This window comes from Nycticebus coucang, chromosome 9 (assembly GCF_027406575.1).
Source record: "Nycticebus coucang isolate mNycCou1 chromosome 9, mNycCou1.pri, whole genome shotgun sequence".
In the NCBI taxonomy this organism is placed as follows: domain Eukaryota; kingdom Metazoa; phylum Chordata; class Mammalia; order Primates; family Lorisidae; genus Nycticebus; species Nycticebus coucang.
In genome coordinates this window covers 117,901,731-117,923,781 of record NC_069788.1, presented here as the reverse complement: position 1 = coordinate 117,923,781, position 22,051 = coordinate 117,901,731, and the positions used below count along the sequence as shown (strand labels likewise).

At 38.1% G+C, this 22,051-nt stretch overlaps 2 protein-coding genes across 7 annotated transcripts in view; one reads left to right on the top strand and one right to left on the bottom strand.

Moving 5' to 3' along the window:
• RAD51B (RAD51 paralog B) overlaps window positions 1-22,051 on the top strand; it is a 736,945-nt gene that overhangs the window by 367,469 nt on the left and 347,425 nt on the right. The window lies entirely within an intron of this gene.
• Window positions 4,836-22,051, bottom strand: part of LOC128593822 (xaa-Arg dipeptidase-like) — a 154,609-nt gene continuing 137,393 nt past the window's right edge. The window contains 3 exon segments of the mRNA XM_053602147.1: window positions 4,836-4,898; window positions 4,900-5,815; window positions 7,602-7,773. Of these exon segments, the coding sequence (XP_053458122.1) occupies window positions 4,836-4,898; window positions 4,900-5,815; window positions 7,602-7,773 (1,151 nt within the window).

The window sequence follows — 22,051 nt, the reverse complement described above, 5'->3', positions numbered from 1 at the left end:
TAGGTACTAGTTCTTCTTTAAATGTTTGGTAGAATTCTGACATAAAGCTTTTCTTTTTAGGGAGATTTTGTATACTTGATGCTATTTCAGAACTTGATATAGACCTGTTCAACATTTCCACTTCATTCTAGCTAAGTCTTGGTGGGTTGTGTACTTCCAGGTATTGGTTGATTTCTTTCAGATTTTCATATTTCTGAGAGTAGAGTTTCTTGTAGTATTCATTAAGGATTTTTTGAATTTCTGAGGGGTCTGTTGTTATTTCATCTTTACCATTTCCGATTGATGAAATTAGAGATTTTACTCTTTTTTTCCTGGTTAGGTTGGCCAAAGGTTTATCGATTTTATTGATCTTTCAAAAAAAACAACTTTTGGATTTATTGATCTATTGTATAATTCTTTTGTTTTCAATTTCATTTAGTTCTGCTCTGATTTTGGTTATCTTTTCCTCTGCTGGGTTTGGGGTTGGAGTGTTCTTCCTTCTCCAGTTGCTTGAGATGTCTCGTTAAGTTATTAACTTCCTCTCTTTCCGTTTTCTTGAGGAAGGCTTGCAGTGCTATAAATTTCCCTCTTAGGACTGCCTTTGCAGTATCCCAGAGGTTCTGGTAATCTGTGTCTTGATTGTTGTTTAGTTCCAAAAATTTGGTGTTTCCTTCTTAATCTTTATAACCCATCTATCCTTCAGCATAAGGTTGTTTAGCTTCCATGTTTTTGTATGGGTATGCAGGTTGCTATTGTTATTGAGTTCAACTTTTATTCCATGATGGTCTGAGAAGATGCAAGGAATAATTTCTATTTTTTTTAATTTGCTGAGGTTAGATTTGTGGCCTTAAATGTGGTCAATTTTGGAGTATGTTCCGTGGGCTGATGAGAAGAATGTGTATTCAGTTTTGTTGGGATGAAATGTTCTGTAGATGTCTGTTAAGTCCAGATGTTGAATGGTTGAGTTTAAATTTAAAATTTCTTTGCTCAGCTTCTTTTTGGAGGATCTATCCTTTAGCACTGCTAAAGGGCTGTTAAAATCTGCAACTACTATGGAAGTGGAGGAAATCAAATTTCTCATGTCTGTTAGAGTTTCTCTTATAAATTGAGGTGCGTTGTGGTTGGGTGCATAAACATTAATAATAGTGATCTCATCATATTGAATATTACCTTTAACAAATATGAAGTGTTCATCCTTATCCTTAATTATTTTGGTTGGTTTAAAGCCTATTGCGTCTGCGAACAGAATTGCAATGCCTGCTTTTTTCTGCTTTCTATTTACCTGGAATATAGATGACCATCCCTTCACCTTGAGTCTATATTTGTCTTTTAATGCAAGATGCGATTCTTGTATGCAGCAGATATCTGGCTTGAGTTTCTGTATCCAGTCAGCCAACCTGTGCCTCTTTAGAGGACAATTTAAACCATTCACATTAATTGAGAATATTGATAAGCCTTTCGAGAGTCCGGTGGACATTTTTAATCCTTTTGCGACTGTGGAAGTTGGAATTTGATCAAAATTTTCTGGGTGAGTTTACTTTTGTGGTGGAGGATTACACTGGTCTTTATGGAGGATAGGTTTGAAAATATCCTGGAGAGCTGGTTTAATTATGGCAAATTTCTTCAACATGTGAATGTCATTGAAGTATTTAATTTCTCCATCATAAATGTAACTCAGTTTAGCTGGGTTTAGGATCCTGGGTTGAAAGTTATTTTGTTTTAGGAGATTAAAAGTCAGTGACCATCCTCTTCTAGCTTGAAAAGTTTCAGCAGGGAGATCTGCAGTTATTCTAATATTCTTCCCCTTGTAGGTAATGGTTTTCTTTCATCTGGCAGCTTTCAGAATTTTCTTCTTCATATTAACTTTAGTGAAATTGATTATGATGTGTCTGGGGGATGTCTTATTCGGGTTGAATCGTGCTGAAGTTCTGAAACTGTCTGCTATCTTTATTTCAGAATCTCTTGGCATATCTGGAAAGTTCTTCATAATCTCATGGAGAAGGGACTCTGTGCCTTGTGAAGCCACTTTGTCGCTTTCGGGGATCCGTATAAGACGAATATTGGTTTTCTTTGAATTATCTCAGAGCTGTCTGAGAGAGTAATCTGTTTTTGCCCTCTATTTCTCATCCTCTTTGAGAGTTTGGGAGCATTCGAAAACTTGGTCTTCAATGTCAGATATCCTTTCTAATGGTTGTTCCATTCTGTTACTGAGGGATCCTACTGTGTTTCTCAGATCTTTGAGGGATGCAACTTCTTGTCTCAATGTGTCAAAATCTTTGGTCATTTGGTCTTTGAATTTGTTGAATTCTTGAGATATCTTTTGGATTTCTGCTTGGAGTTCTAATTCAATCTTATTTGCTATTCAGATTCTGAATTCGCTTTCTGACATCTCAGCTATTTTTTTGTGCATGGGATCTTGTGCTGTGTCTGCCCCATTGATCCTTGGTGGAGTTGATCTACTCTGATTATTCATATTGCTGGAGTTTTTCTGTTGATTTCGCCTCATGATTGTTTTTCACTGTTGCCTCTGGCCTTCCTCAGAGTTGGGAAGGTGTCTCTCCAAGATCCCGCTGGGATCACTCTATTGTTGCTTGATCTTTGTAGGGAGTGACCCTGTGTAGTACCTCTGGGGCTGCTCCAGCTAGGGAGTTCTGGTTGTGGAAGCAGCTCCGGCGTGTGACACACCCAGATCCAGCAAGAGGGTGGAAGGTGGTGCGCACGGTTTTAGGAGTGCCTGGCACCCAGTGAGTTTGGCACAGAGAGCCCAAGGCTCCAGCAGTCTCTTGCCAGGGGAAGGGCTCTGCACAGAGGCAGGGAGGGTTCCAGAGGGCACGTGGCTACCAGTATCCCTGGCCAGACAAGCGGGCCAGTGTGGAGGCTGGGAGGACACAGGAGGGAGGACGTAGGGTTGCCCGGCTCCCACAGTTCCTGGTCAGGGCATGCGGAGGCCCGGTTGGTGCGGGGTCGTAGCACAGATCTTGTGGAGGTCCGGGCAGTGCCAAGCCCAGGAATTTGAGGTTGCTATGAGCTGTGACACCACGGCACTCTACCCAGGGCAACAGCCCAAGCCTCCAGTGTGCCAAAACCATCTCACTCTGCCCCTAAGGCTTAAGGCTTTAAGGCAGCTCAGTCCCCGCCTTTAGGCTGCTCAGTCACTAGGTTACTAGGTCCCACCCAATCCTTGCTCTGAACCCTGAGGGTGGAGCTTGCCGGGGCAGTTCTCTCACACAATGGCTCCCTGTAGCCCAGACAACGCCCAAAGTTCTCCACACTCCTGCTGAAGCTCTCCCCAAGGCAGTTCAACTGAGAGCCAAGTCCAAAAACACTGAAACAGTTCACAAGTAATGCCTTTCCTGTTTGCAGTCTCACTGCTACTTGTACTTAAGGTTGCCAGCGTGATTAGGTCAATCGAACACATGCAACCTCTTGCCAGTTTTCCACTGTTTTTGTCCTCCTCTTGGGGTCCAGAAGTCCCTTGCTGGCTCCCTGTATCCTCAAAGGGATGATTATAGGCAGATCCCACCAGCCAGAGATGTCTGGAGTCTTATCTCCCCAGACTCACCGTGCCCAGTTGCAGGGAAGCTGTTACTTGGCCACCATTTTTCCCAGCATCCGGCAATTCTTAGTAATAAAAACAAAGCTGGGGGTATCACCCTACCTGATTTTTGGCTATACTACAAGGCCATAGTGATCAAAACAGCATGGTATTGGCACAAAGCTATTTTAAACTTTGATGATTCCAAGCTGGAAAGCAATATTTATGTATTCAAAGTACTGAATATTCACAGGTAAGCTACTATGCTAGGTACTATAAGAATTTAAAAATACCCACACACATGCATATTAAAAAGATTCTGGCTTTGTATAGCAGAGGAATAACACACCATGTATATACAGTAGTTTACGGAACAAGTTTACCACCCTAAACCACAAAACACTCTCATGGATGTCAATTCTGAATATAAGATTTTTGTTTTGTTCTCAGATTGATATAAGGGTACAAATGATTAGGTTACATTGTTTGCCTTTGTTAGGTAAAGTCCAAGTTGTAGTTGAGCCCTTCACCCAAGAGGTGTGCCCTGTACCCCTACACTGTCGTTAGGTGAGAGCACACGGACCCTTCCCCCCACTTGATTATGGTTGTGTTTTTCTCTCATGTGGGTGTGTAGTTGTTCATCTACTGGTTTCATATTAGTATTGAGTACATTGGATTCTTCCTTTTCCATTCTTGAGATACTTTACTTAGGAGGATGTTCCCCAAATCCTTCCAGGTAAATACAAAAGATGTAAAGTCTCTTTTTTATGGCTGAATAGTATTGCATAGTAGACATATACCACAGTTTATTGATCCATTCATGAGTTGTTAGACACTTGGGTGGTTTCTACATCTTGGTGATTGTGAACTGAGCTGTGACAGACATTCTAGTGCAAATATTCTTATGGTAAAATGATTGTTTTTTTTTTTCCTGGGTGGATGCCTAGCCATGGGATTGATTGCCAGTGTCATGGATGTCAATTCTGAATAGAAGGCTTGAAATCTCTTGGACTTAAAAATAGATACAACATATAAATTTATAAAGTATTACCATTCATAAACTTTGCATCATGCAGCTTTTTTAAGAAATGGCACCACAAACCGGCTTCAGAAATGTCACAATTCCATCAAGCATAGATTTGCAAAAATTTTCACTTTAGATATGAGGTAATATGTTTTCTCCACATCCTGTCCTTACTTATCAGGTAGTAGAAATTCGACTCCTTTAGGATTGAAAACCAAGCATGTCCTCCCTTTCATTTAAAAAAATTAAAAAAATCATCACATCTTCTTAATGATAAGAGGCTACTACATCCTCCTTTTATTCTACTGTATTTAAAAATTGTTCTTCTTGAAGTTTCAATTTAAAGTCCTCCCTGATTTTTTTCCAGCAACTCTGGTTTAAAAATAACATCCAGGGCAGTCATTGCCAGAGCTTTGGCTGTAGGCAAAGTGTAGAACTGAGCTTCTTGCGATCCTGCAGCCTCAGCGTACTGCTCAGTATGATTCAAGGCTTTAGAGCCAATGTAAAAATACGGATGAATTCCAAGAACCACAAAAGTCACATTTCCAAAATCAGTAGATCCTGAAGGGCCACTTGATATTGTATCTTCTGAAATGAATTCTATTCCCAGCTTTTCTCCATTTTCCACATAAGCTTTCCACAGCCTCTTATTGGGAAGAACATTGTAATAATCATGTGCTCCACCTTTAATTTCCACTGTGCACCCTGTGGCCAAAGCTGCAGCTCTGAAGCAATCTTCTGCCTTTTTGGTCAAAACTTGAAGCTCTTTCATTGAGGGGGCATGGAAGTAATAGATTAATTCAGAATAAGAGGGAATGAAATTGGGTTTTACACCACCATTTTTTATTATACCATGAACTCTCCAGGTGGGTTTCATCTGCTGTCTCAATGTGGACAGATTGTTGTAGGCCAGGATGGCAGCATCTAACGCATTTACTCCCTCCCAGGGATAAGCAGCAGCATGAGATGCCTTTCCATAGTATTTCACAGTCACATCATGTTCAGCTATATCTGGATAAGCAGCATTCTCTTGGGATGGATGGGCCATAAAAACAATGTCAAGATTTTTAAAAGCCCCTGCTTCAATTAGATCAATTTTGCCACCACCGTCTTCTTCTGCAGGGGTTCCCAGGACAATTATCTTCACGGGTGGAGGCGGCCCAGGAAGACCCTCCAGGGCCCCTTCAACCTCAGCGATGAGGTTGTGGCCGCAGGTGTGGCCGATGCCAGGCAGCACATCGTACTCGCAGAGGAAGGCCAGGTGCAGCGGGCCCAGGCTGAGTCAAGAGAATCGCTTGAGCCCAAGAATTTGAGGTTGCTGTGAGCTATGAAGCCAGGGCCTCTGAGTGAGAATGTTGTCTCAAAAACAAACAAACAAACAAACAACAATAAAGAAAAAACAGCTCTCAACCTGGGTGATAGACTTGAATGGTTAAAGCTTGTCATTTCGTAAGCTCCCAGATGACACAAATGTTGAACTGGAAATACAACACACTTACTACAATTTTTTTTTGGCATTAAGGGAAATAAAGTTCACAATAGAATCAGAACTTGAAAGTTAATAATTATCTCTTATAGACTTTTCAATTTATTTATCAAAAACCGTAAGATTAGAAAGACCAAGTAATTTGCTCAATGTTGCATATCCTAGTATTGGCAGAGCTGGAACTTGAACCTGAGTTTCTTAGCTTTCAAATCAGAGTTCCTGACTAGATTGCCAATCAAGTGCAATTTAGGTCCTTGATGTTGTTTGTTAACACTAGATATGTCTCTGTTTCTTACAACTTATAAATTTTACTTTATTTTTCAATGCCCTACTAAGCCATACTGGAGCCTGAGGCAAAATGAAAGATCAATGACACTGATCTTGTCTTTATTTAAAATTCTGATAGTTGATTCACCATGAATTTCTGGCATTGATTTTGATTTTTAAAATATTGCATTAAAATATTATCTTGATTACTGAGTTTTTTGGCAGCCTCTAAAATTTTGCATCTAAGGTGGGTGTCTCACTTGATTCATCCCAGTCCCAACCCCATTATTTTGCTTTAACCCACCTACTCCATAAATTCCATGTTTCAGCTTTCTGGCAATAAAATAAAATCAATCTGTGGAACTTTTATAAGCAAACCTTACTGTTGGTCACCTGTAAATGATGGTATCAAACAAAACAAACTAGAGTTTACAAGAGCTATTCATAGGCTTCGTTGTTGGTAACATAAAGTATAAGAAGTTTTGGCTCCATAATTATAAAGAACATCTAGCAGTTTATTGAAAAGAGCTCAGTGGCTCGTTGGCTGTAATCCTAACACTCTGGGAGGCCGAGGCAGCAGGTGGATCACCTGAACTCCAGAGTTCAAGACCGGCCTGAGCAAAATGGAGGCCAACCATTCTCTACTAAAAGTAGAAAAACTAACCAGGTGTTATGGTGGGCACCTGTAGTCCCAGCTAGTCAGGAGGTTGAGGCAAGGGGTCACTTGAGCCCAGGAGTTTGAAGTTGCTGTGAGCTATGATGCCACGGTACTCTACCGAGGCCACAGAGTGAGACTCTGTCTCAAAAAAATCCCTCACTATATTGCGTTTCAAGCTCTTATATAATGGTGTTTGTTTTGATTTCTATAAATTGGAAATCAGGGAAAGGAAGCTCTTTATAGGCCTATTATGTTCATTATTTTACTTAGTCCTCTCAACTACTTGTTTAAGACATGTATTTTATAGAATTGGACTCTTGGTCCCAAGTGATAAAACCCAACTCACACTGATGTAATTTAAAATAAAAGGGAATTCATTAGGTAACACAACTGAGAAAAATCTGAGAAGTAGATCTGACATCATTTTTTCCGGGTGCACCCTCTCTTTTGATTCTGCTTTCTGCTGGGTTGGCTTTATTACCATTCAGTAGAGTATCACCACACAATAGAGTAATATTCTATACGGTACGTAGGCTTGTATTCTTACACAGGCTGAGCTTAGCAACCCTAGCAGAAAGAGAATGAATCTTTCCTGATTGCTTGAGCAAAAGTCTCAGACTTGAGTATAATTGGCCCAACACAGCTCGCATACCCATCTCTGAACCAGACATCAAGGCCTGGGGAATGCAGTGATGTCATCAGCTGACCCTGGTTCATGTGTTCATCCTGGAGCAGAGACTGGGCTGAGTGTGAAAGAGAGCTGTTTTCCCTAAAGGAAGAGAAGACTTCGTAATCCTTCCTTTCATAATCCCCCCGAAGGGAATCTGGATAGGCAAAGACAGTGTCTACTAAAATATAATTCCCATTTCATTTATGAGGAATCTGAGGCTTAATTAATTTTCACAAGGCCACACCACTGAGTGATAGTTTTAATTTTGACCCAATTCTGCCAACACCTAAACCCCAATCTCTTTTTTCCATACTTTGTTGTATCCCCAGAATAACATGCCTAAATGTGCAACATAGCAAAAACATTACCCAGCCTAAAATGTCAATAGTGCTAAGGTTGAAAACCCAGTTTCATAGGTTCCATTTCTAGGCTATTACTGTTAACATAAATTTTGAAAGAAATAAGTAATACAGAGCAAGAATGAAAGAATTCAAACATCTAGGTACAAGGACTCTCTCAATCAGAGAAACGATTTAATTTTTATAGCAGTCAACTTTAGAATATCGAATTCTCTTATTTAGTGGGTAAATTGAAAGAGAACTTAAATTCCTTTAAATTTTTTTGCAAGTTTTAGGTAACTCGCCAGGTATAACTTTTTATTCTAAAATAAGCCATATAATTTTTTTCTTAAAATATAAATCTAGGGATATTTTAAATTGAATGGCGGATTCTTTAAAAACAAAATTGTAAGATTGTTTCGAAAGCCTTTTAAGCATTTCAAATATAAGATTCTATACCAGGGGATATAATTTTTTTTTTAAATTTCAATCAAGGCACTGCTGAAAGTTTGGATGGTAATAGGAAATTTAATATGCTAGAACATGTACAGAAATTTTCTTTTATAAGTAAGTGCTTTGTGAAAGAATAATGAGCTGAGTGTGGTGGTGTATGCCTGTAATCTTAGCTACTTGGGAGGCAAGGGTGGGAGGATTGCTTTAGGCCACATGTCCAACCAAGTCCAGCCTGGGCAATATAGCAAAACTCTATCAAAAAAAAAAAAAAAAAAAAAAAAGAAAAGAAAAGAAAACCAACCCCAAACCAAAACAACAAATAAAAAAGAATAACGAAAGCAGAAGAGTGCACTTAATGTATGATAGCTGCTAGTTATTGGTTTTGATACTTCAGAGAAATGAATCTTCTTGTTTAATGATATGAAAATACTTTGAATTGTCTAACTCCTTAAGACTTGCAAGTGGTTTCTGAATTTTGCTTATCTATATGGATTCTAGGAAAGCTTTGCTTCTATGGTCAAAGAACAGAGAGGATTCCAGGAGAATAAATAAATGATTAGAGTGATTCTACAGGGGGCATTCACATAAGAAATCTTTCACAGTCCAGCAAATTAAATTTATTGTTGGAGTTGGAAGATTTTAGAGCTTAGAATTTTCTAATTTTGCCAGTTTTATACAAATAGGTTTTGTTTTTGTTTTTGAAACAGAGTCCCTGGGTAGAGTGCCATGGCATCATCAGAGTTCACAGTGACCTCCAACTCTTGGGGTCAAGTGATCCTCTTGCCTTAGTTTTTTTTATTTTTAGTAGAGACAGGGTCTCACTCTTGCTTAGGCTGATCTTGAACTCCTGAGCTCACCCAACCCACCTGCCCCGGCCTCCCATAGTGCTAGGATGATAGGCATGAGCCAACACTCCCAGCCAAAAATAGTTTTTCAATAGTGTGCTGCGTATTTTCTTGACTCTGTGCATGCATGGAGTTACGAATCTATTCCTTTTCTGGTTCTTTTTAGCCTTATCAGACCTAACTCAGATCAACTAACATTTCCTCTGATTTCAAATGAGTAGTTTCTATCTGCTTTGATAACATGGATGTCTGTCTTTCCACCTCTTAACCATTTGATGGTCCTCTGGCTCATCTCTCTAATGCCCATTTGTTTGGCCTCCTCCTTCACCTGATCATGCTGCCTAACCCTGGAATACACATTTCTTTTTCTATTCTATTTTTCTTTGGGTTCTCTTCCATCCCCTGTATTAAATTTTCTCCTTGCCTATTGCTTCTACCTCTTTCTGTTTCCCAAGACTTATGACTGGCTTCATATCTGTAGACTTATCTATTTCTTAGTTCATGTCCTTTTACTAAGGTATCTGAAATCTATCCCCCTAGCATATTTTAGTAAGACATATGTGTAGCGATACACCATCTATTCATTGCTAATATAATCCAATTTGCAGTTCCTTGAAATAAGGCTGCCAAATCAAATCTCCCAAGGTCTTAATCATTAGAATGTTATTAAATTCCTTTGCCACATTAGGAGGAGTTGGTAATATTTATCTGCAAAAAAGTTGGAAAAATATGTTAATAACCGATGCTAGATAAAATGTTATAATTCATTATTAATATAGTCCTACAATTTTTCTGCAGAAGAAAAATGTAGAGGAGATTTGGAATTCCTTATTTATTTACAAGCATTTTCCTGGTAATGTCAAACATTTATTCCTCTCTTATAGCTTTGTGATACAGGTTAGTATTCCACAGAGCAGAGAGATGAGCAGTCACTTGAGTGAACAAGCAATGTGTTTAGAATTTCACAGCAAACTAGTTATGGAGCCCTTGACTTTTAATTCCATGGTATAAATATAAAATGACTTATTTTGCATTGCTGATTTATGTGAATGCCTTAGAGTATTTCCTTTCAGTTAATGAAATCATGAAAACTATTACCTGGTAATGAAATTGTTGGGTGAGAAGAGAAATTAATTAGGCACAATGTACTTGAATTTCATTACTGCCTTTTCAACCAACAAATAATGGGGACTGTGGGTTTCTGGGCTTTCCTTTTGAATTGTAAAAACTATACTTGTTTTATTCTATATTGGTGAAGTTCCCTTTAAAAATCTTTTAGAAAACCAACACGCAAAACTTAAAGGGCAAAATGTTATTGCTGATTAACTTAAAGTGACCCTTGTTTGTAAAGTTCCTAGGACTTGGCTGAGGCAGGTGATTCCCTTGGTGAGCATTGTGGAGTATGGTGGGAACCAACCATGTTTTGGTAATTTCTTTCATATTTCGAAGACTGTTTCTGTTGGGTTGAAACAGGGAAACAATTTGTGGAACTGCTTTTGGTGCTACAGTGAGTGTGTTTGGAAATAAAGAGTGCATTCTGATAGTTTGTTAGGGGGATGTTAGCTGTTCAGGAAAAATAACCCTTACCAAAGGTAATGGCTCCCACTAGCATTTTCAGTAACATGTACCAGATGTGGATAGTTAATTATTCTCAGATCTGATATGTACCTGCCAGCCAAGGCTAATTTTATTTTCAGTAAACAGTGGCCAAAGGTCTTAGCTGTTCATTTGATAGGATAGGGCCTGTTTGCACTTATCTTTTAATGAAAGCACAACACTCCTTTAGTTTTCCTTTCCCAGGGCCAGATAAAACATTTCAGACACTCAATGTATTTGTCTTAGTAAATCAGACAAAGTAAACAAATCTGGTAGATTAACTTGGTAAACATAGAGTGGTTAAGTGTTACCTTTGGAGTTTAACTCAATGCTATATAAGTAACATTAATCGCATGGTATTTTCAATAACCTTTATGGGGCAAGACGGAGTTGTTTTTTTTTTCTTTCTTTCAACCAACAGGGACATAATATATTTCTTAAGTACTTTCAGATGTCTTTCTGTAGAGAGATTTGAAACTCACTTTAAAATGAAATTTATTCTTTTGTCCGGTTAGTAGCTCCTTGGGAACTTTGCACCAGTTAACATTGTATATAAACCTGGAAACCTCTGTGGTTCATTCATGTCAGAAGGAAAATGAGACTACACAGTGGCATGCGAGCTTCGCCAGACAGAGGTAATGGCCATCTAGTGGTCATTTATTTGGATGGAGAAAGGGATTGGCTTTTATGGTGAAGATAGGGGTAGATAGACAGAAATTCAGACTTTATTCATCCAGATATTTCCTCTTGGTTACTAGGGTCAGAATTATTACTTATTTTGTGATGTAGTCTTATCTTGTGAGAACTGGCATGAAACAGAGCAGTTATTTCACACTAGCCAACACAGCAGTATTATATCAAAGTGACTTCCAGTCAGCCCACACCTGGCATAGATTTGTGCTGGTGACCGAGCAGCGCAGGGCGCCAATTCTCATTCTAACTCTCTGCATCATCTTGTCTCTCTCATTAATCTTTCTTTTACACACACACCATAATGACCAAAACAACTCACTTTACCAAAATTATATTATTTTGTTATTTGGCTTTCTATTTGATGTTGTAAATATTAAAACTATATAAAATTCTTTTTAGTTTTTTGTGCTATGTAACAATTCACCTAATTTGTAAACATGGTATATAAAAGAAATAACTGAAAGACCTTAGAGAAAATTCCTTACTCACACCCCCACCCCAACAATAATATCTGCATTAATATTTTACTCCTTAAAAGGATAACCTGGCACAGTGCCGTGAATATAGTGCCAGGCACCCAGTGGTAACATCCTAAAGGTGATTGATGATGATGATAGTGTAGGGGAGAGAGTGAAAGTAGGAGGTTAGAGATCTGTATTCTGTTTCCAGCTTTAATTTAGTCACCTACTGGGAGACCAGGCACATTATTTCTTCTCTTTATGTTTTGGTTTCTCCAGATCTACCAGGAAGATAAAAGTCCTCATCCATTTGCCTGCCTAACAGGCATGTTATGAGAGAAAGTGTAAAATTCTTATAATCTGAAGGACAGAGAAGCAATAACTGATAAGTAGAAAATATTATTATCTATACTATACAGAAAAGTAAGATTTTGGGTTAATCTATTTTCTAGCATTTTACTAGTCTTGCATTTAGCAATCGTTGACCAGATTTAATTATTTTTCTTTTTTTCTTTTTTATTTTTCTTTTTTTTTGAGACAGAATCTCACTGTGTCACCCTCGGTGGAATGTTGTGGCGACACAGCTCACAGCAACCTCAAACTCTTGGGCTCAAGACACTCTCTTGCCTCAGCCTCCCAAGTAGCTGCGACTACAGGTGCCCACCACAACACCTGGCTATTTTTTTTGTTGCAGTTGTCATTGTTGTTTAGCTGGCCTGGGTCGGGTTCGAACCCACCACCCTTGGTGCATGTGGCTGGTGCCATAATCACTGTGCTATGGGCACCAAGCCTGTTTTTCTCTTTTAAGTAGACTTGGAGAATAGTAAAATTCATGACATGGCTTTTAGAAGGGGCTATATTTTATCTGTACCAACTCTTTAGTTAAATAAAGTACTTTTAGCTATAAATCAAGTTGCATCTTCAAAGTGTCTTTGATTTTCAATGGTCTGAGAATACTTTTTGGAGACATAGGCTAACTAAAGTAGCAAGGAAGAGAGTGTTAGAAAAATGGTACTGAATTAATAATTCCAATTAATACCAGTCTGCTAATGATTCCCAAACTATATTTCAATGCCACATCTTTTCCTAAGCTCCAGACCTATAAGTCCAACAACTAGTCAACTTCTCTACCTGGATGTTCTGCAATAATTTCTAGTACAATTTATAAAACTTAAATGAATATCCTCTTCCTGTATTTCTTCTTTCCATGAATGGGTTCACTATCCATCCCATCTCTCAAGCCCCAATAACCTCATCTCATCCCCTCAAAGTCTGTAGATTTGATAGCCTTAATATTTTACGGCCTTCTCTCCATCCCCCTGTTACTACCTTTATTAGGCTCTTGTTCTTCTGTCACTAGACAGTGGTAATTGTCTTTCTGGCACCTGTCTGGTTCTACTGCTGTCTACCCTCCATACCATTTCCAGAGTAACTTTTCCCAAATACAAATCATAAAGTATTACTTTCTTACTTAAAAAAACTTTAATGGCATCTCATGTGCTATCAGACAAAGGTTAAACTCCTTATATTGCAGGAGGTCTTAATGATCTCTATCTTATTTCCAGCCTTGAATCGTCTTGTGACCTCTGTTCCAGCCACACTGAAACTCTGTGGGTTCCAAAACCTGTTGTTCTCTGAATACTTTGAACTCTTTCCACCCACTTCTTTAATTGGTAAACACCTATTTTATTTTTTAAAACCTAATTTCACCATGAAGCCTTTTGTAGGTCTACTGACCCCAAGTAGAACTGATTACTCCTTCCTTATATGGCATATGCCTGCATATGCTTCTTACATAGTTTCTATGAAAACTGTGCACTTATTTTGTATATATTCTTCTTGATTACTTGAGGGAGTGTATCCTATTTGTTTTTGCATTTCAGGTCTAGCTCAGTCATTGCCCATTGCCGCAGAGGTAGGACTTGTCTGGTTGTTTAGATGGATGCGTAGAGTACAATCCCATTACCATTCCTTCCTGCTCAAATTCTACTCCCTTTTCCATGTTGCAAGGAAAGTACTCAGATTAAAATCTGATAGGTAGACTAGATCTTTACTTAATTGGTATGAAGAAGGAATGCTCCTGTAATCCATGTACCTACCCAAAGATTTCATAGACAATCTGACATTTCGCCAGGAAAACTCATTTGAGTTCTAATGTTCTACTTATTACATTCCTTGCCCTCTGTAGAACTTTATTTATAGTTACAAAGTCCTTCCATAAGAATTCTCCTTCTGTAAGAATTATCTTATTTAATTTGGAAAACAACCTTATGAGATACATTTTTATTAGGTATACTTTAGAGATAATGAAATATAACTTCAGAGCAATTTCCTGATCTGCCTAAGGTTATTCCATTGACATGATGGAGTTCTGGCTTGAGCCTGTGTCCCCAGACTCTGTTTATCCTTTTCTCTTTAACCTCCTGTCTTAGAGCATTGGTTCTCAACCTTCCTAATGCTGCGACCCTTTAATACAGTTCTTCATGTTATGGTGACCCCCAACCATAAAATTATTTTCGTTGTTACTTCATAACTGTAATTTTGCTACTGTTATGAATCATAATATAAATATCTGATATGTAGGATGGTCTTAGGCGACCCCTGTGAAAGGGTCATTCAACCCCCAAAGGGGTTGCAACCCACAGATTGAGAACTGCTGGTATATACCCTCATATTAATCCAAAATTTAAAAGAAGATTTGTGGGAATCACAACAATATTTTTTTTTCTTGAGACAGAGTCTCACTATATCGCCCTCATGGCAACCCATGTGTGGGTTAAGATTGGAGGCTACTTAAATATTTCAAAATGTGTCTTTTTTCTTAGCAATCTTCCATCAAACCCTACCATCTACAACAATAACTTTTTTTTTGTTTGTTTTTTTTTGTTTTGAGACAGAGTGTCACTTTGTTGTCCTAGGTAGAGTGCCATGTTGTCATAGCTCCCAGCAAGCTTCATTGCTTGGGCTCAAGTGATCCCCTTGCTTCAGTCTCCCTAGGAACTAGGAGTTAGGACTACAGGTGCCTGCCACAGTGCCAGGCTATTTTTAGAGGTGGGGGTCTCGCTGTTATTCAGGCTGGTCTGGAACTCATGAAGTCAGGCAATCCACCTGCCTCAGCCTCCCAGAGTGCTAGGATTATAGGCATGATCCACTGCATCCAGCCTAACTTTGTTCCTGATTTCAGCTTTATTGATAATATTTTTACAGCAGCGGTTCTCAACCTGTGACACCTTTGGAGGTCGAACAACCTTTTCACAGGGGTCACCTAAGACCATCCTGCAATCGTATTTACATTACGATTCATAACAGTAGCAAAATTACAGTTATGAAGTAGCAACAAAAATAGTTTTATGGTTTGGGGCACCACAACATGAGGAACTGTATTGAAGGGTGGTGGCATTAGGAAGGTTGAGAACCACTGTTTTAGAGGGAGACATAAACCTATTAGCAGTTAAATACTATAATGTGTATTAGAAATGACAGTGGGCCTGGGATGAACATTATCATAATGTAAATGTATCAGATTTATATTTCTTCATTCATCACTCATTTAACCCCATTTTAATTTGAATTTGATAAAAGGTGCAAAAAAGTTTACTATTGCTACAGGATGTCCCAAAAGTTGCCCCTAAAGTCACCATACTTAGGGAAAATGGGAAATTATACCTAAATGTACCTTTATTTACAAAGCATTCATTACAAAAGTTTAAAAAATATTTATAAAATATTCTTTACATGTTGGCTACCTCTATAAAATTTTGTAATGAATATTTTATAAAGGTATGTTTAGCTACATTGTCCCACTTGCCCTAAGTATGGTGACTTTAGGGGCAACTTTTGGGACACCCTGTATATTGATGATTATACAGTTCTCATTAAAGTATAAGATACTGAATGTCAAAAATTTGTATCCTTTATATCCCCAAGAGTGTTCTTTAAAGAAAATCTGTAATGCATTTGTTTCCTTGGGAACATAGTTGTTTTTATGTCTCCGTTAGCACTTGGTAGAGTTAAGATTTGCTGTTTGCCTTTCGCGTTGGAGGCTTTCTTTGAAAGTCCGGTGATCTTTGGCAACCTATTCATATCAAAGAGCAAGAGGTGTATACATTCCTGTGCTTGCATACACACACACGCACACACTCTAGGCACTCTGGGATGGGGACAGGTTTGCTGATGTCTTCATATGATGGTATTTTGGCAGGGATATCCCTCTTTTGTGGGTGGGTTGCCAGGTGTTTGCATCTTTATATCTTTTCATCTCTTTGGCCACAGAGGAACCTTTTTTTGAGGTAAAACACCTGGTTGCCAGAATTTAGGGAACTGAAGAAAGGAAAGGGACTTAGAGGTGGGAGTGTTTTCTTTCCCAGTATGTAGACTGTTACATAATCTTTCATTTTAGTTCTACTCAATTCAATTCAATACCTTTCTCAGACCCATTTTCTGCTGTGTCATTGAGTCCAAAACCCCTTGGAAGAATTTCTCCAGAGAACAAATCTGTGAAGCAGGTATAGGGTATAGCATCTAAACTGTAAAGTGCGGACAGGATTTGAGCACAGAGAGGTGAAGAAATCTTTCTAGAAAAGAAGTAATACAAGCAAAGATATGAACTTGGAGGAAGAGAACAGAGGGAATGGGAAATAGCCAAAACTTACTTTACCTAGAGTGAAACACACATGAAGAGCTAGAGAAAGAAAATTAGGAGTGGGGCCTGAATCTTTAAAGACAAAACCAAGAAGCCTAGGCTTTCTTCTGGAGGTGTTGAAGAGCCACCTTCTACATAGTCATGTGTATTTATTGGACAGTTCCTGAGTGCCTGGTCACGAGTTAGGACTTAATTAATAAAACTGTGCTAATGCTCTATGGCTTTGACACAACTCACTCTTTTTTAGTTGAGGTCTCACAATGGGGGAGACTCCATATGTGCAATGTGGGAGCTCACAGATCCTCAGAAGGTTATCATGCTTGCGAGGCTCACTGTTCTTTTTTTGTGTTTTATATCTCTGTGATAGAGATGCTGTTTTGTTAGAATGTGAGAGCTTGGACATGTCTCCCATAATTTAATGCAATTCCATATACAAAGTCAAAATGTTCTATGTGGCCCACTCCAAGGAGTGATATTTGTGTTGTACCTAATAACATGTAGTGCCTTTCACTCAGCCACTACATGTTATTAGGTACAACACAAATATCACTCCTTGGGGTGGGCCACATAGAGCATTTTGACTTTGTATATGGAATTGCATTAAATTTCATAGAAATGGATGTGTAGGATTTTACTCAATCTAACTAGGACCAAAATAGAAGACAAAACTTCTGGGCAGTGCCTAGCATGGTTCTCAGTTTTGATCGGGCCTTTCATGATTTTGATGATTCTGTCAATTTAGAAGCAGTTTTTGCCCATATACATATACTAGTGTAAAGTTGTTTTCTCCTTAACAAACAATCCAAGAGGAACTTTATTTTATAGACCTTATACACCAGTTCTCTCCTTTAGACAATTTGCCTGAACCTTAAAAATGTGACATGATTACACAAGCACTCTGGAATTTAGATTTAACAGCATTCAATTTGAAAATCTAATCATATCATCTAAATATCATTAAGTTATAAGAGGCTGATTGATAGGGACCAAGGCTGTTTTTGCCTGCTGCTGCATGCCTTTAACTCAGCCAGCCTTTTCAACCAAGTTGTTGATAAAGGGGTCTATAAATCTTAATAGTTGGAGACAGTTTAAAAGCATAGTTCACTGGGTAAGGTCACACCCATTTAAGTGACCTATTTTGTATACTTTCCAAAAATAGGTTAATTAACTTAATAGAAATAATAGAACTCTTTTATTGATGTGCAATTACTACTAAAACAAGATTATTTTCTTTCCAAGTGAACATGATGTTCATGAAATTGAGGATATAATAGCCATAACAAGAACCAGGCTTAACAGCAGATCTTACTCAGAATACATTTCAGACTTGCACTCTTTTATTCTAGGTTCTAGGGCACAGGCATACTGCTCCATCAAAGCATTTCATTCCTGGCACTCTCCTATTTCAGTTTTTAGGAGGGATTATTCTAGCTGTTGTTTTCCTAATCACTATAATAGCAGTTTATATAGCCCCTGTTCCCTGAAGAGGTGATAATAATGTTCTAAAATTGGGCTGGGAGTGGCTTATACCTATAATCCTAGCACTCTGGGAGATCGAGGCAGGTGGATTGCTTGATCTCACACGTTCAAGACCAACCTGAGCAAGAGTGAGACCGCATTTCTACTAAAAATAGAAATACTGAGGCAAGAGGATCGCTTGAGCCTAAGAGTTAGAGTTTGCTGTGAGCTATGATGATGGCCGTGACACTCTACCTAGGGAAACAGTATAAGACTATGTCTCAAAAAAAAAAGAAGAAAAAAATAATAAAAATAATGTTCTAAAATTGATTGTGGTAATGATTACACAACTCTGTGGATGTATTAAAAACTGTTGAAGTAGTGTTTTCAGTGGGTGAATTTTATGATATGTGAATTATATCTCAATAAAGTTATTATAAAAAATTACCTAAAACGACCCCCTGAAATGACTTCTGTTAACATTTTGTCATAGTTCCTTCCAGTCTTATTTTATACAAATTTAAAGTTTTGGAGAGCAGGATTCAGGACTATAGTCTTTTTTAATAGAAATTTTTATCTTATATATAATTTTCTAGAGAAAATATTAAATACAGTATTTTAGGAGTGATTACCTTTTATTCATCATATTTTGCATCATTTATTTAATTAATTTTAGAGACAGAGTTTCATTTTATTGCCCTTGGTAGAGTGCTGTGGTGTCACAGCTCATAGCAACCTCAAACTCTTCGGCTTAAGCGATTCTCTTGCCTCAGCCTCCCGAGTAGCTGGGACCACAGGCGTCTTCCACAATGCCCCTGGCTATTGTTTTGTTGCAGTTTGGCTGGGGCCGGGGTCGAACCTGCCACCCTCAGTATATGGGGCCGGTGCCCTACCCACTGAGGCACAGGTGTCACCCTACATCCTTATTTTAGGCTGGTGAAAATATTTAAAGCTTCAACACCTCTGTATGATAGCCATATTTAAATTGGTATGTTCACCAGCCAATTTTAATTTTGAGAGTGTCCCAAAGGTCACCATATATACATACACAGGGAAAATGGGAAATTGTAAGTAAGTATACCTTTATTTATAAAATACTCATTGTAAAATTTTATAATGTTGATATACAAATGTAAAAAATATTAAAAATATAAAATATAATATGAGCTTGTTAATTTTTCTTGTGCGTGGTGACCTTTGGGACACCTTGTACTTCTTTCCATTTCCTTCTGTTAGGTCTTTAGTTAAACACTACTGCTCCTGATTTCACTTTGTACCTTCCCTCCTCCCTTAGGTTATCCAGTTCTCATTTAGAAGAGGTAAGGAAATCTTTTGTCAGTTGTTGAGAGGAGGATGTGGATCCTGTATGTTTTTCTGTCATTACATTCTTAAATAGGACATGTGTATTTGTCCTGTTCTTACTGTCTTGACCTCTGATCACATTGTAAAGTGCAAACATACTACTTAAGAAAAACCAAGCACTAATTGGGTTTGTGCTCTCATTAGCCAGGGCCCAATTAAAAGACTTACCTAAGTCACATAACCATTTGTAAGAAGTGAAGAACAGGATTGTGAACTCTTGCCCGACCCCTCCATAAAAATCCATAACCTTGACGGGGCTTTTCTTGTAATATAGAAGAGGTTGTGCAGGCAGGAAAAATAATTTAATCTTATATATCTAGATTGAACTGATCTATCTTAAATTTAAAGTAAAGAAAGAACTCAAGAGAATTAAAATGATGTGACCTGAACCATGGTTCCTTTCCCATTCAATTATTTCCTTTTAACCACTGATGGCTTTTTGTGCTTGGTTGGGTCTGTTTCCAGCTAGTCAAGCCTATGTTACGAAAGAGAAATAAGACACTTAATGCTGTGAATGATCAACCCGCGTTGGCCTCCCTTCCCACTAGCTTACCCTTCCTGTATTGTAGTCTGTTTACTTATTTCTGAGCCAAATCTCCAAGGTCTCTTATTATTGAGTGTAGGGACACCTGGATTACAGGGAGTTGGGCTTTTGTTTTAGTCTGAAAATGATGTGACTGATTACACAACTCCAGGCATTTACATTTTTAAAAGCATTTTAAAGTTTATTGCTTGTGAAAACCTAGTCAGTAACATACCATTTTTAAATTTTACTGGTGAAGAAGTTGAATTTAAAGAAGCACTGTGTATTACTTGCCAGAAGTTGCACAGCAAGTTAAGGACAGAATTCAGATGATACACACTTCTATACCTAGCTCAGTGTCTAACTCACGGAGGCATGATTTTGTGTTTGATCTGTTTCCATGGAAGTTCAGACTTCAAAATAGAATTATATTCTCTGTATGCTTTGCAAAGAGCTGACTGTCTTCTTGCCACACTGTCCATGGGAGCATCCTGACCTCAGAACCCAAGATTTTACTCTCTGAGACAGAAGCCAGTAAGTGCAGTGAAACCTAAGTGGGGAAGTAAACTTTGGGCTGCAGATTTTGAATAGGAAGTCTGAATCAGGGTCTTAGAGGTGCCACGAACAGAGTAATCACTCACTGGTTTAGAGTCCAGAGTCTACACACCTTCTGTGGGATTAGAATCAAATAAAATATAAGTAATTTTGTTACAGGGCTCTAGGACTTGTTCCAGTAGCACGGACTATGTCAGTTCTTCAGTAAGGGGAACTTAGTGGAGAAATGACTTCTTTGTTACACTGAAAAGCAGCAGTGGAATGTGGGGTAGTGTCCATGTTCCTGGCTTCTTTCCTTAGGCTATAACCACTAGACTGCACAGATAAATATTTACTGAAGGAAGAATGCAAAGCTTTGAAAGAGTGAAGGTATAAGATGAGTGAAATATACAAACTAATCCTACATAGGTCATTATGTTGACTTTTGTGGCCACATATTGGTCCATGAAAGGGAAACTTCTACCCACTGAAACCTCAACCACTGGAAGCTTACTCTGCAGGGCATCTTTGTAATTATGGCACTAACTAGCCCAAGTCTTAGATTATTTCATCATGATGTTTCCAGTTCATTATTGACCATATATGTGATTAGCAGTTGCCTTTTAATTCCTACTTTATCCCTTATCTTCCTAATGACCCTGAAATATTTTGCTCTTGGTTCTTGCTCTGCATGTTCAGACTATGGTGGAAGTAATGATAAGGTTCACTTTCTGGTAGATTTCAGAATCCAGGATAGTCAAGGGATAAAGGTGATTCTAGACCAACGGGAAAGAGAACCTCATTATTTAACTAAGATAAGGATACAATCATGATGGACTTCAATGTCTCCAGGCTAAAATAAAAGCAACTTAAATATGGTGCCTTAAAGCCTTTAATAAAAGCTATTTTAAAAATGTATGACTATAGAATAGGATACATTGGAAATACTGAACAATGCTGGAGTAAAGCCAACAGCATGTGGTTTAGACCTGGGGTTGGATCAAGGTCAGTGACTAAAATACTCTTTCTCTGATATACACATGACTTACTCCCCTACCGCCTTCAAGTCTTTTTTGAAATGTTATCTTCTCAATGAGGCCTACAAACCTATTCTGATCTACCTATTTAAACTGCGAATGAGTTGAATGAATTAATTGAAACCTTATGTTGAATAAATCCTGTTTTCAGGGACTGAACTACATTACACAAGAAAATTTAACACTCTGGATGGTGAACTCATTGGTACAATCCACAATTAAGGTCTTAGCTTTATTCTCTTTGCAAATAATTGTATTAAGTTAGTATAAATATTAATAATGTGTACCCATGAGAAAAGAACAGAATGTTCTTTCCCTTTCTTCAGCTATACTTTGAATCCTGGGAATCAACATTTCCCAGAAAGAATTAAACTGTAGATGCAATAAAGCAACACATTGATTTTGTTGAAATACTAATCTTTTTATATACTGATGTACCACATTCTTTCCCAGGGTTTTTTTATTTTTTATTTTCCTTCTGATGCTTGCAATT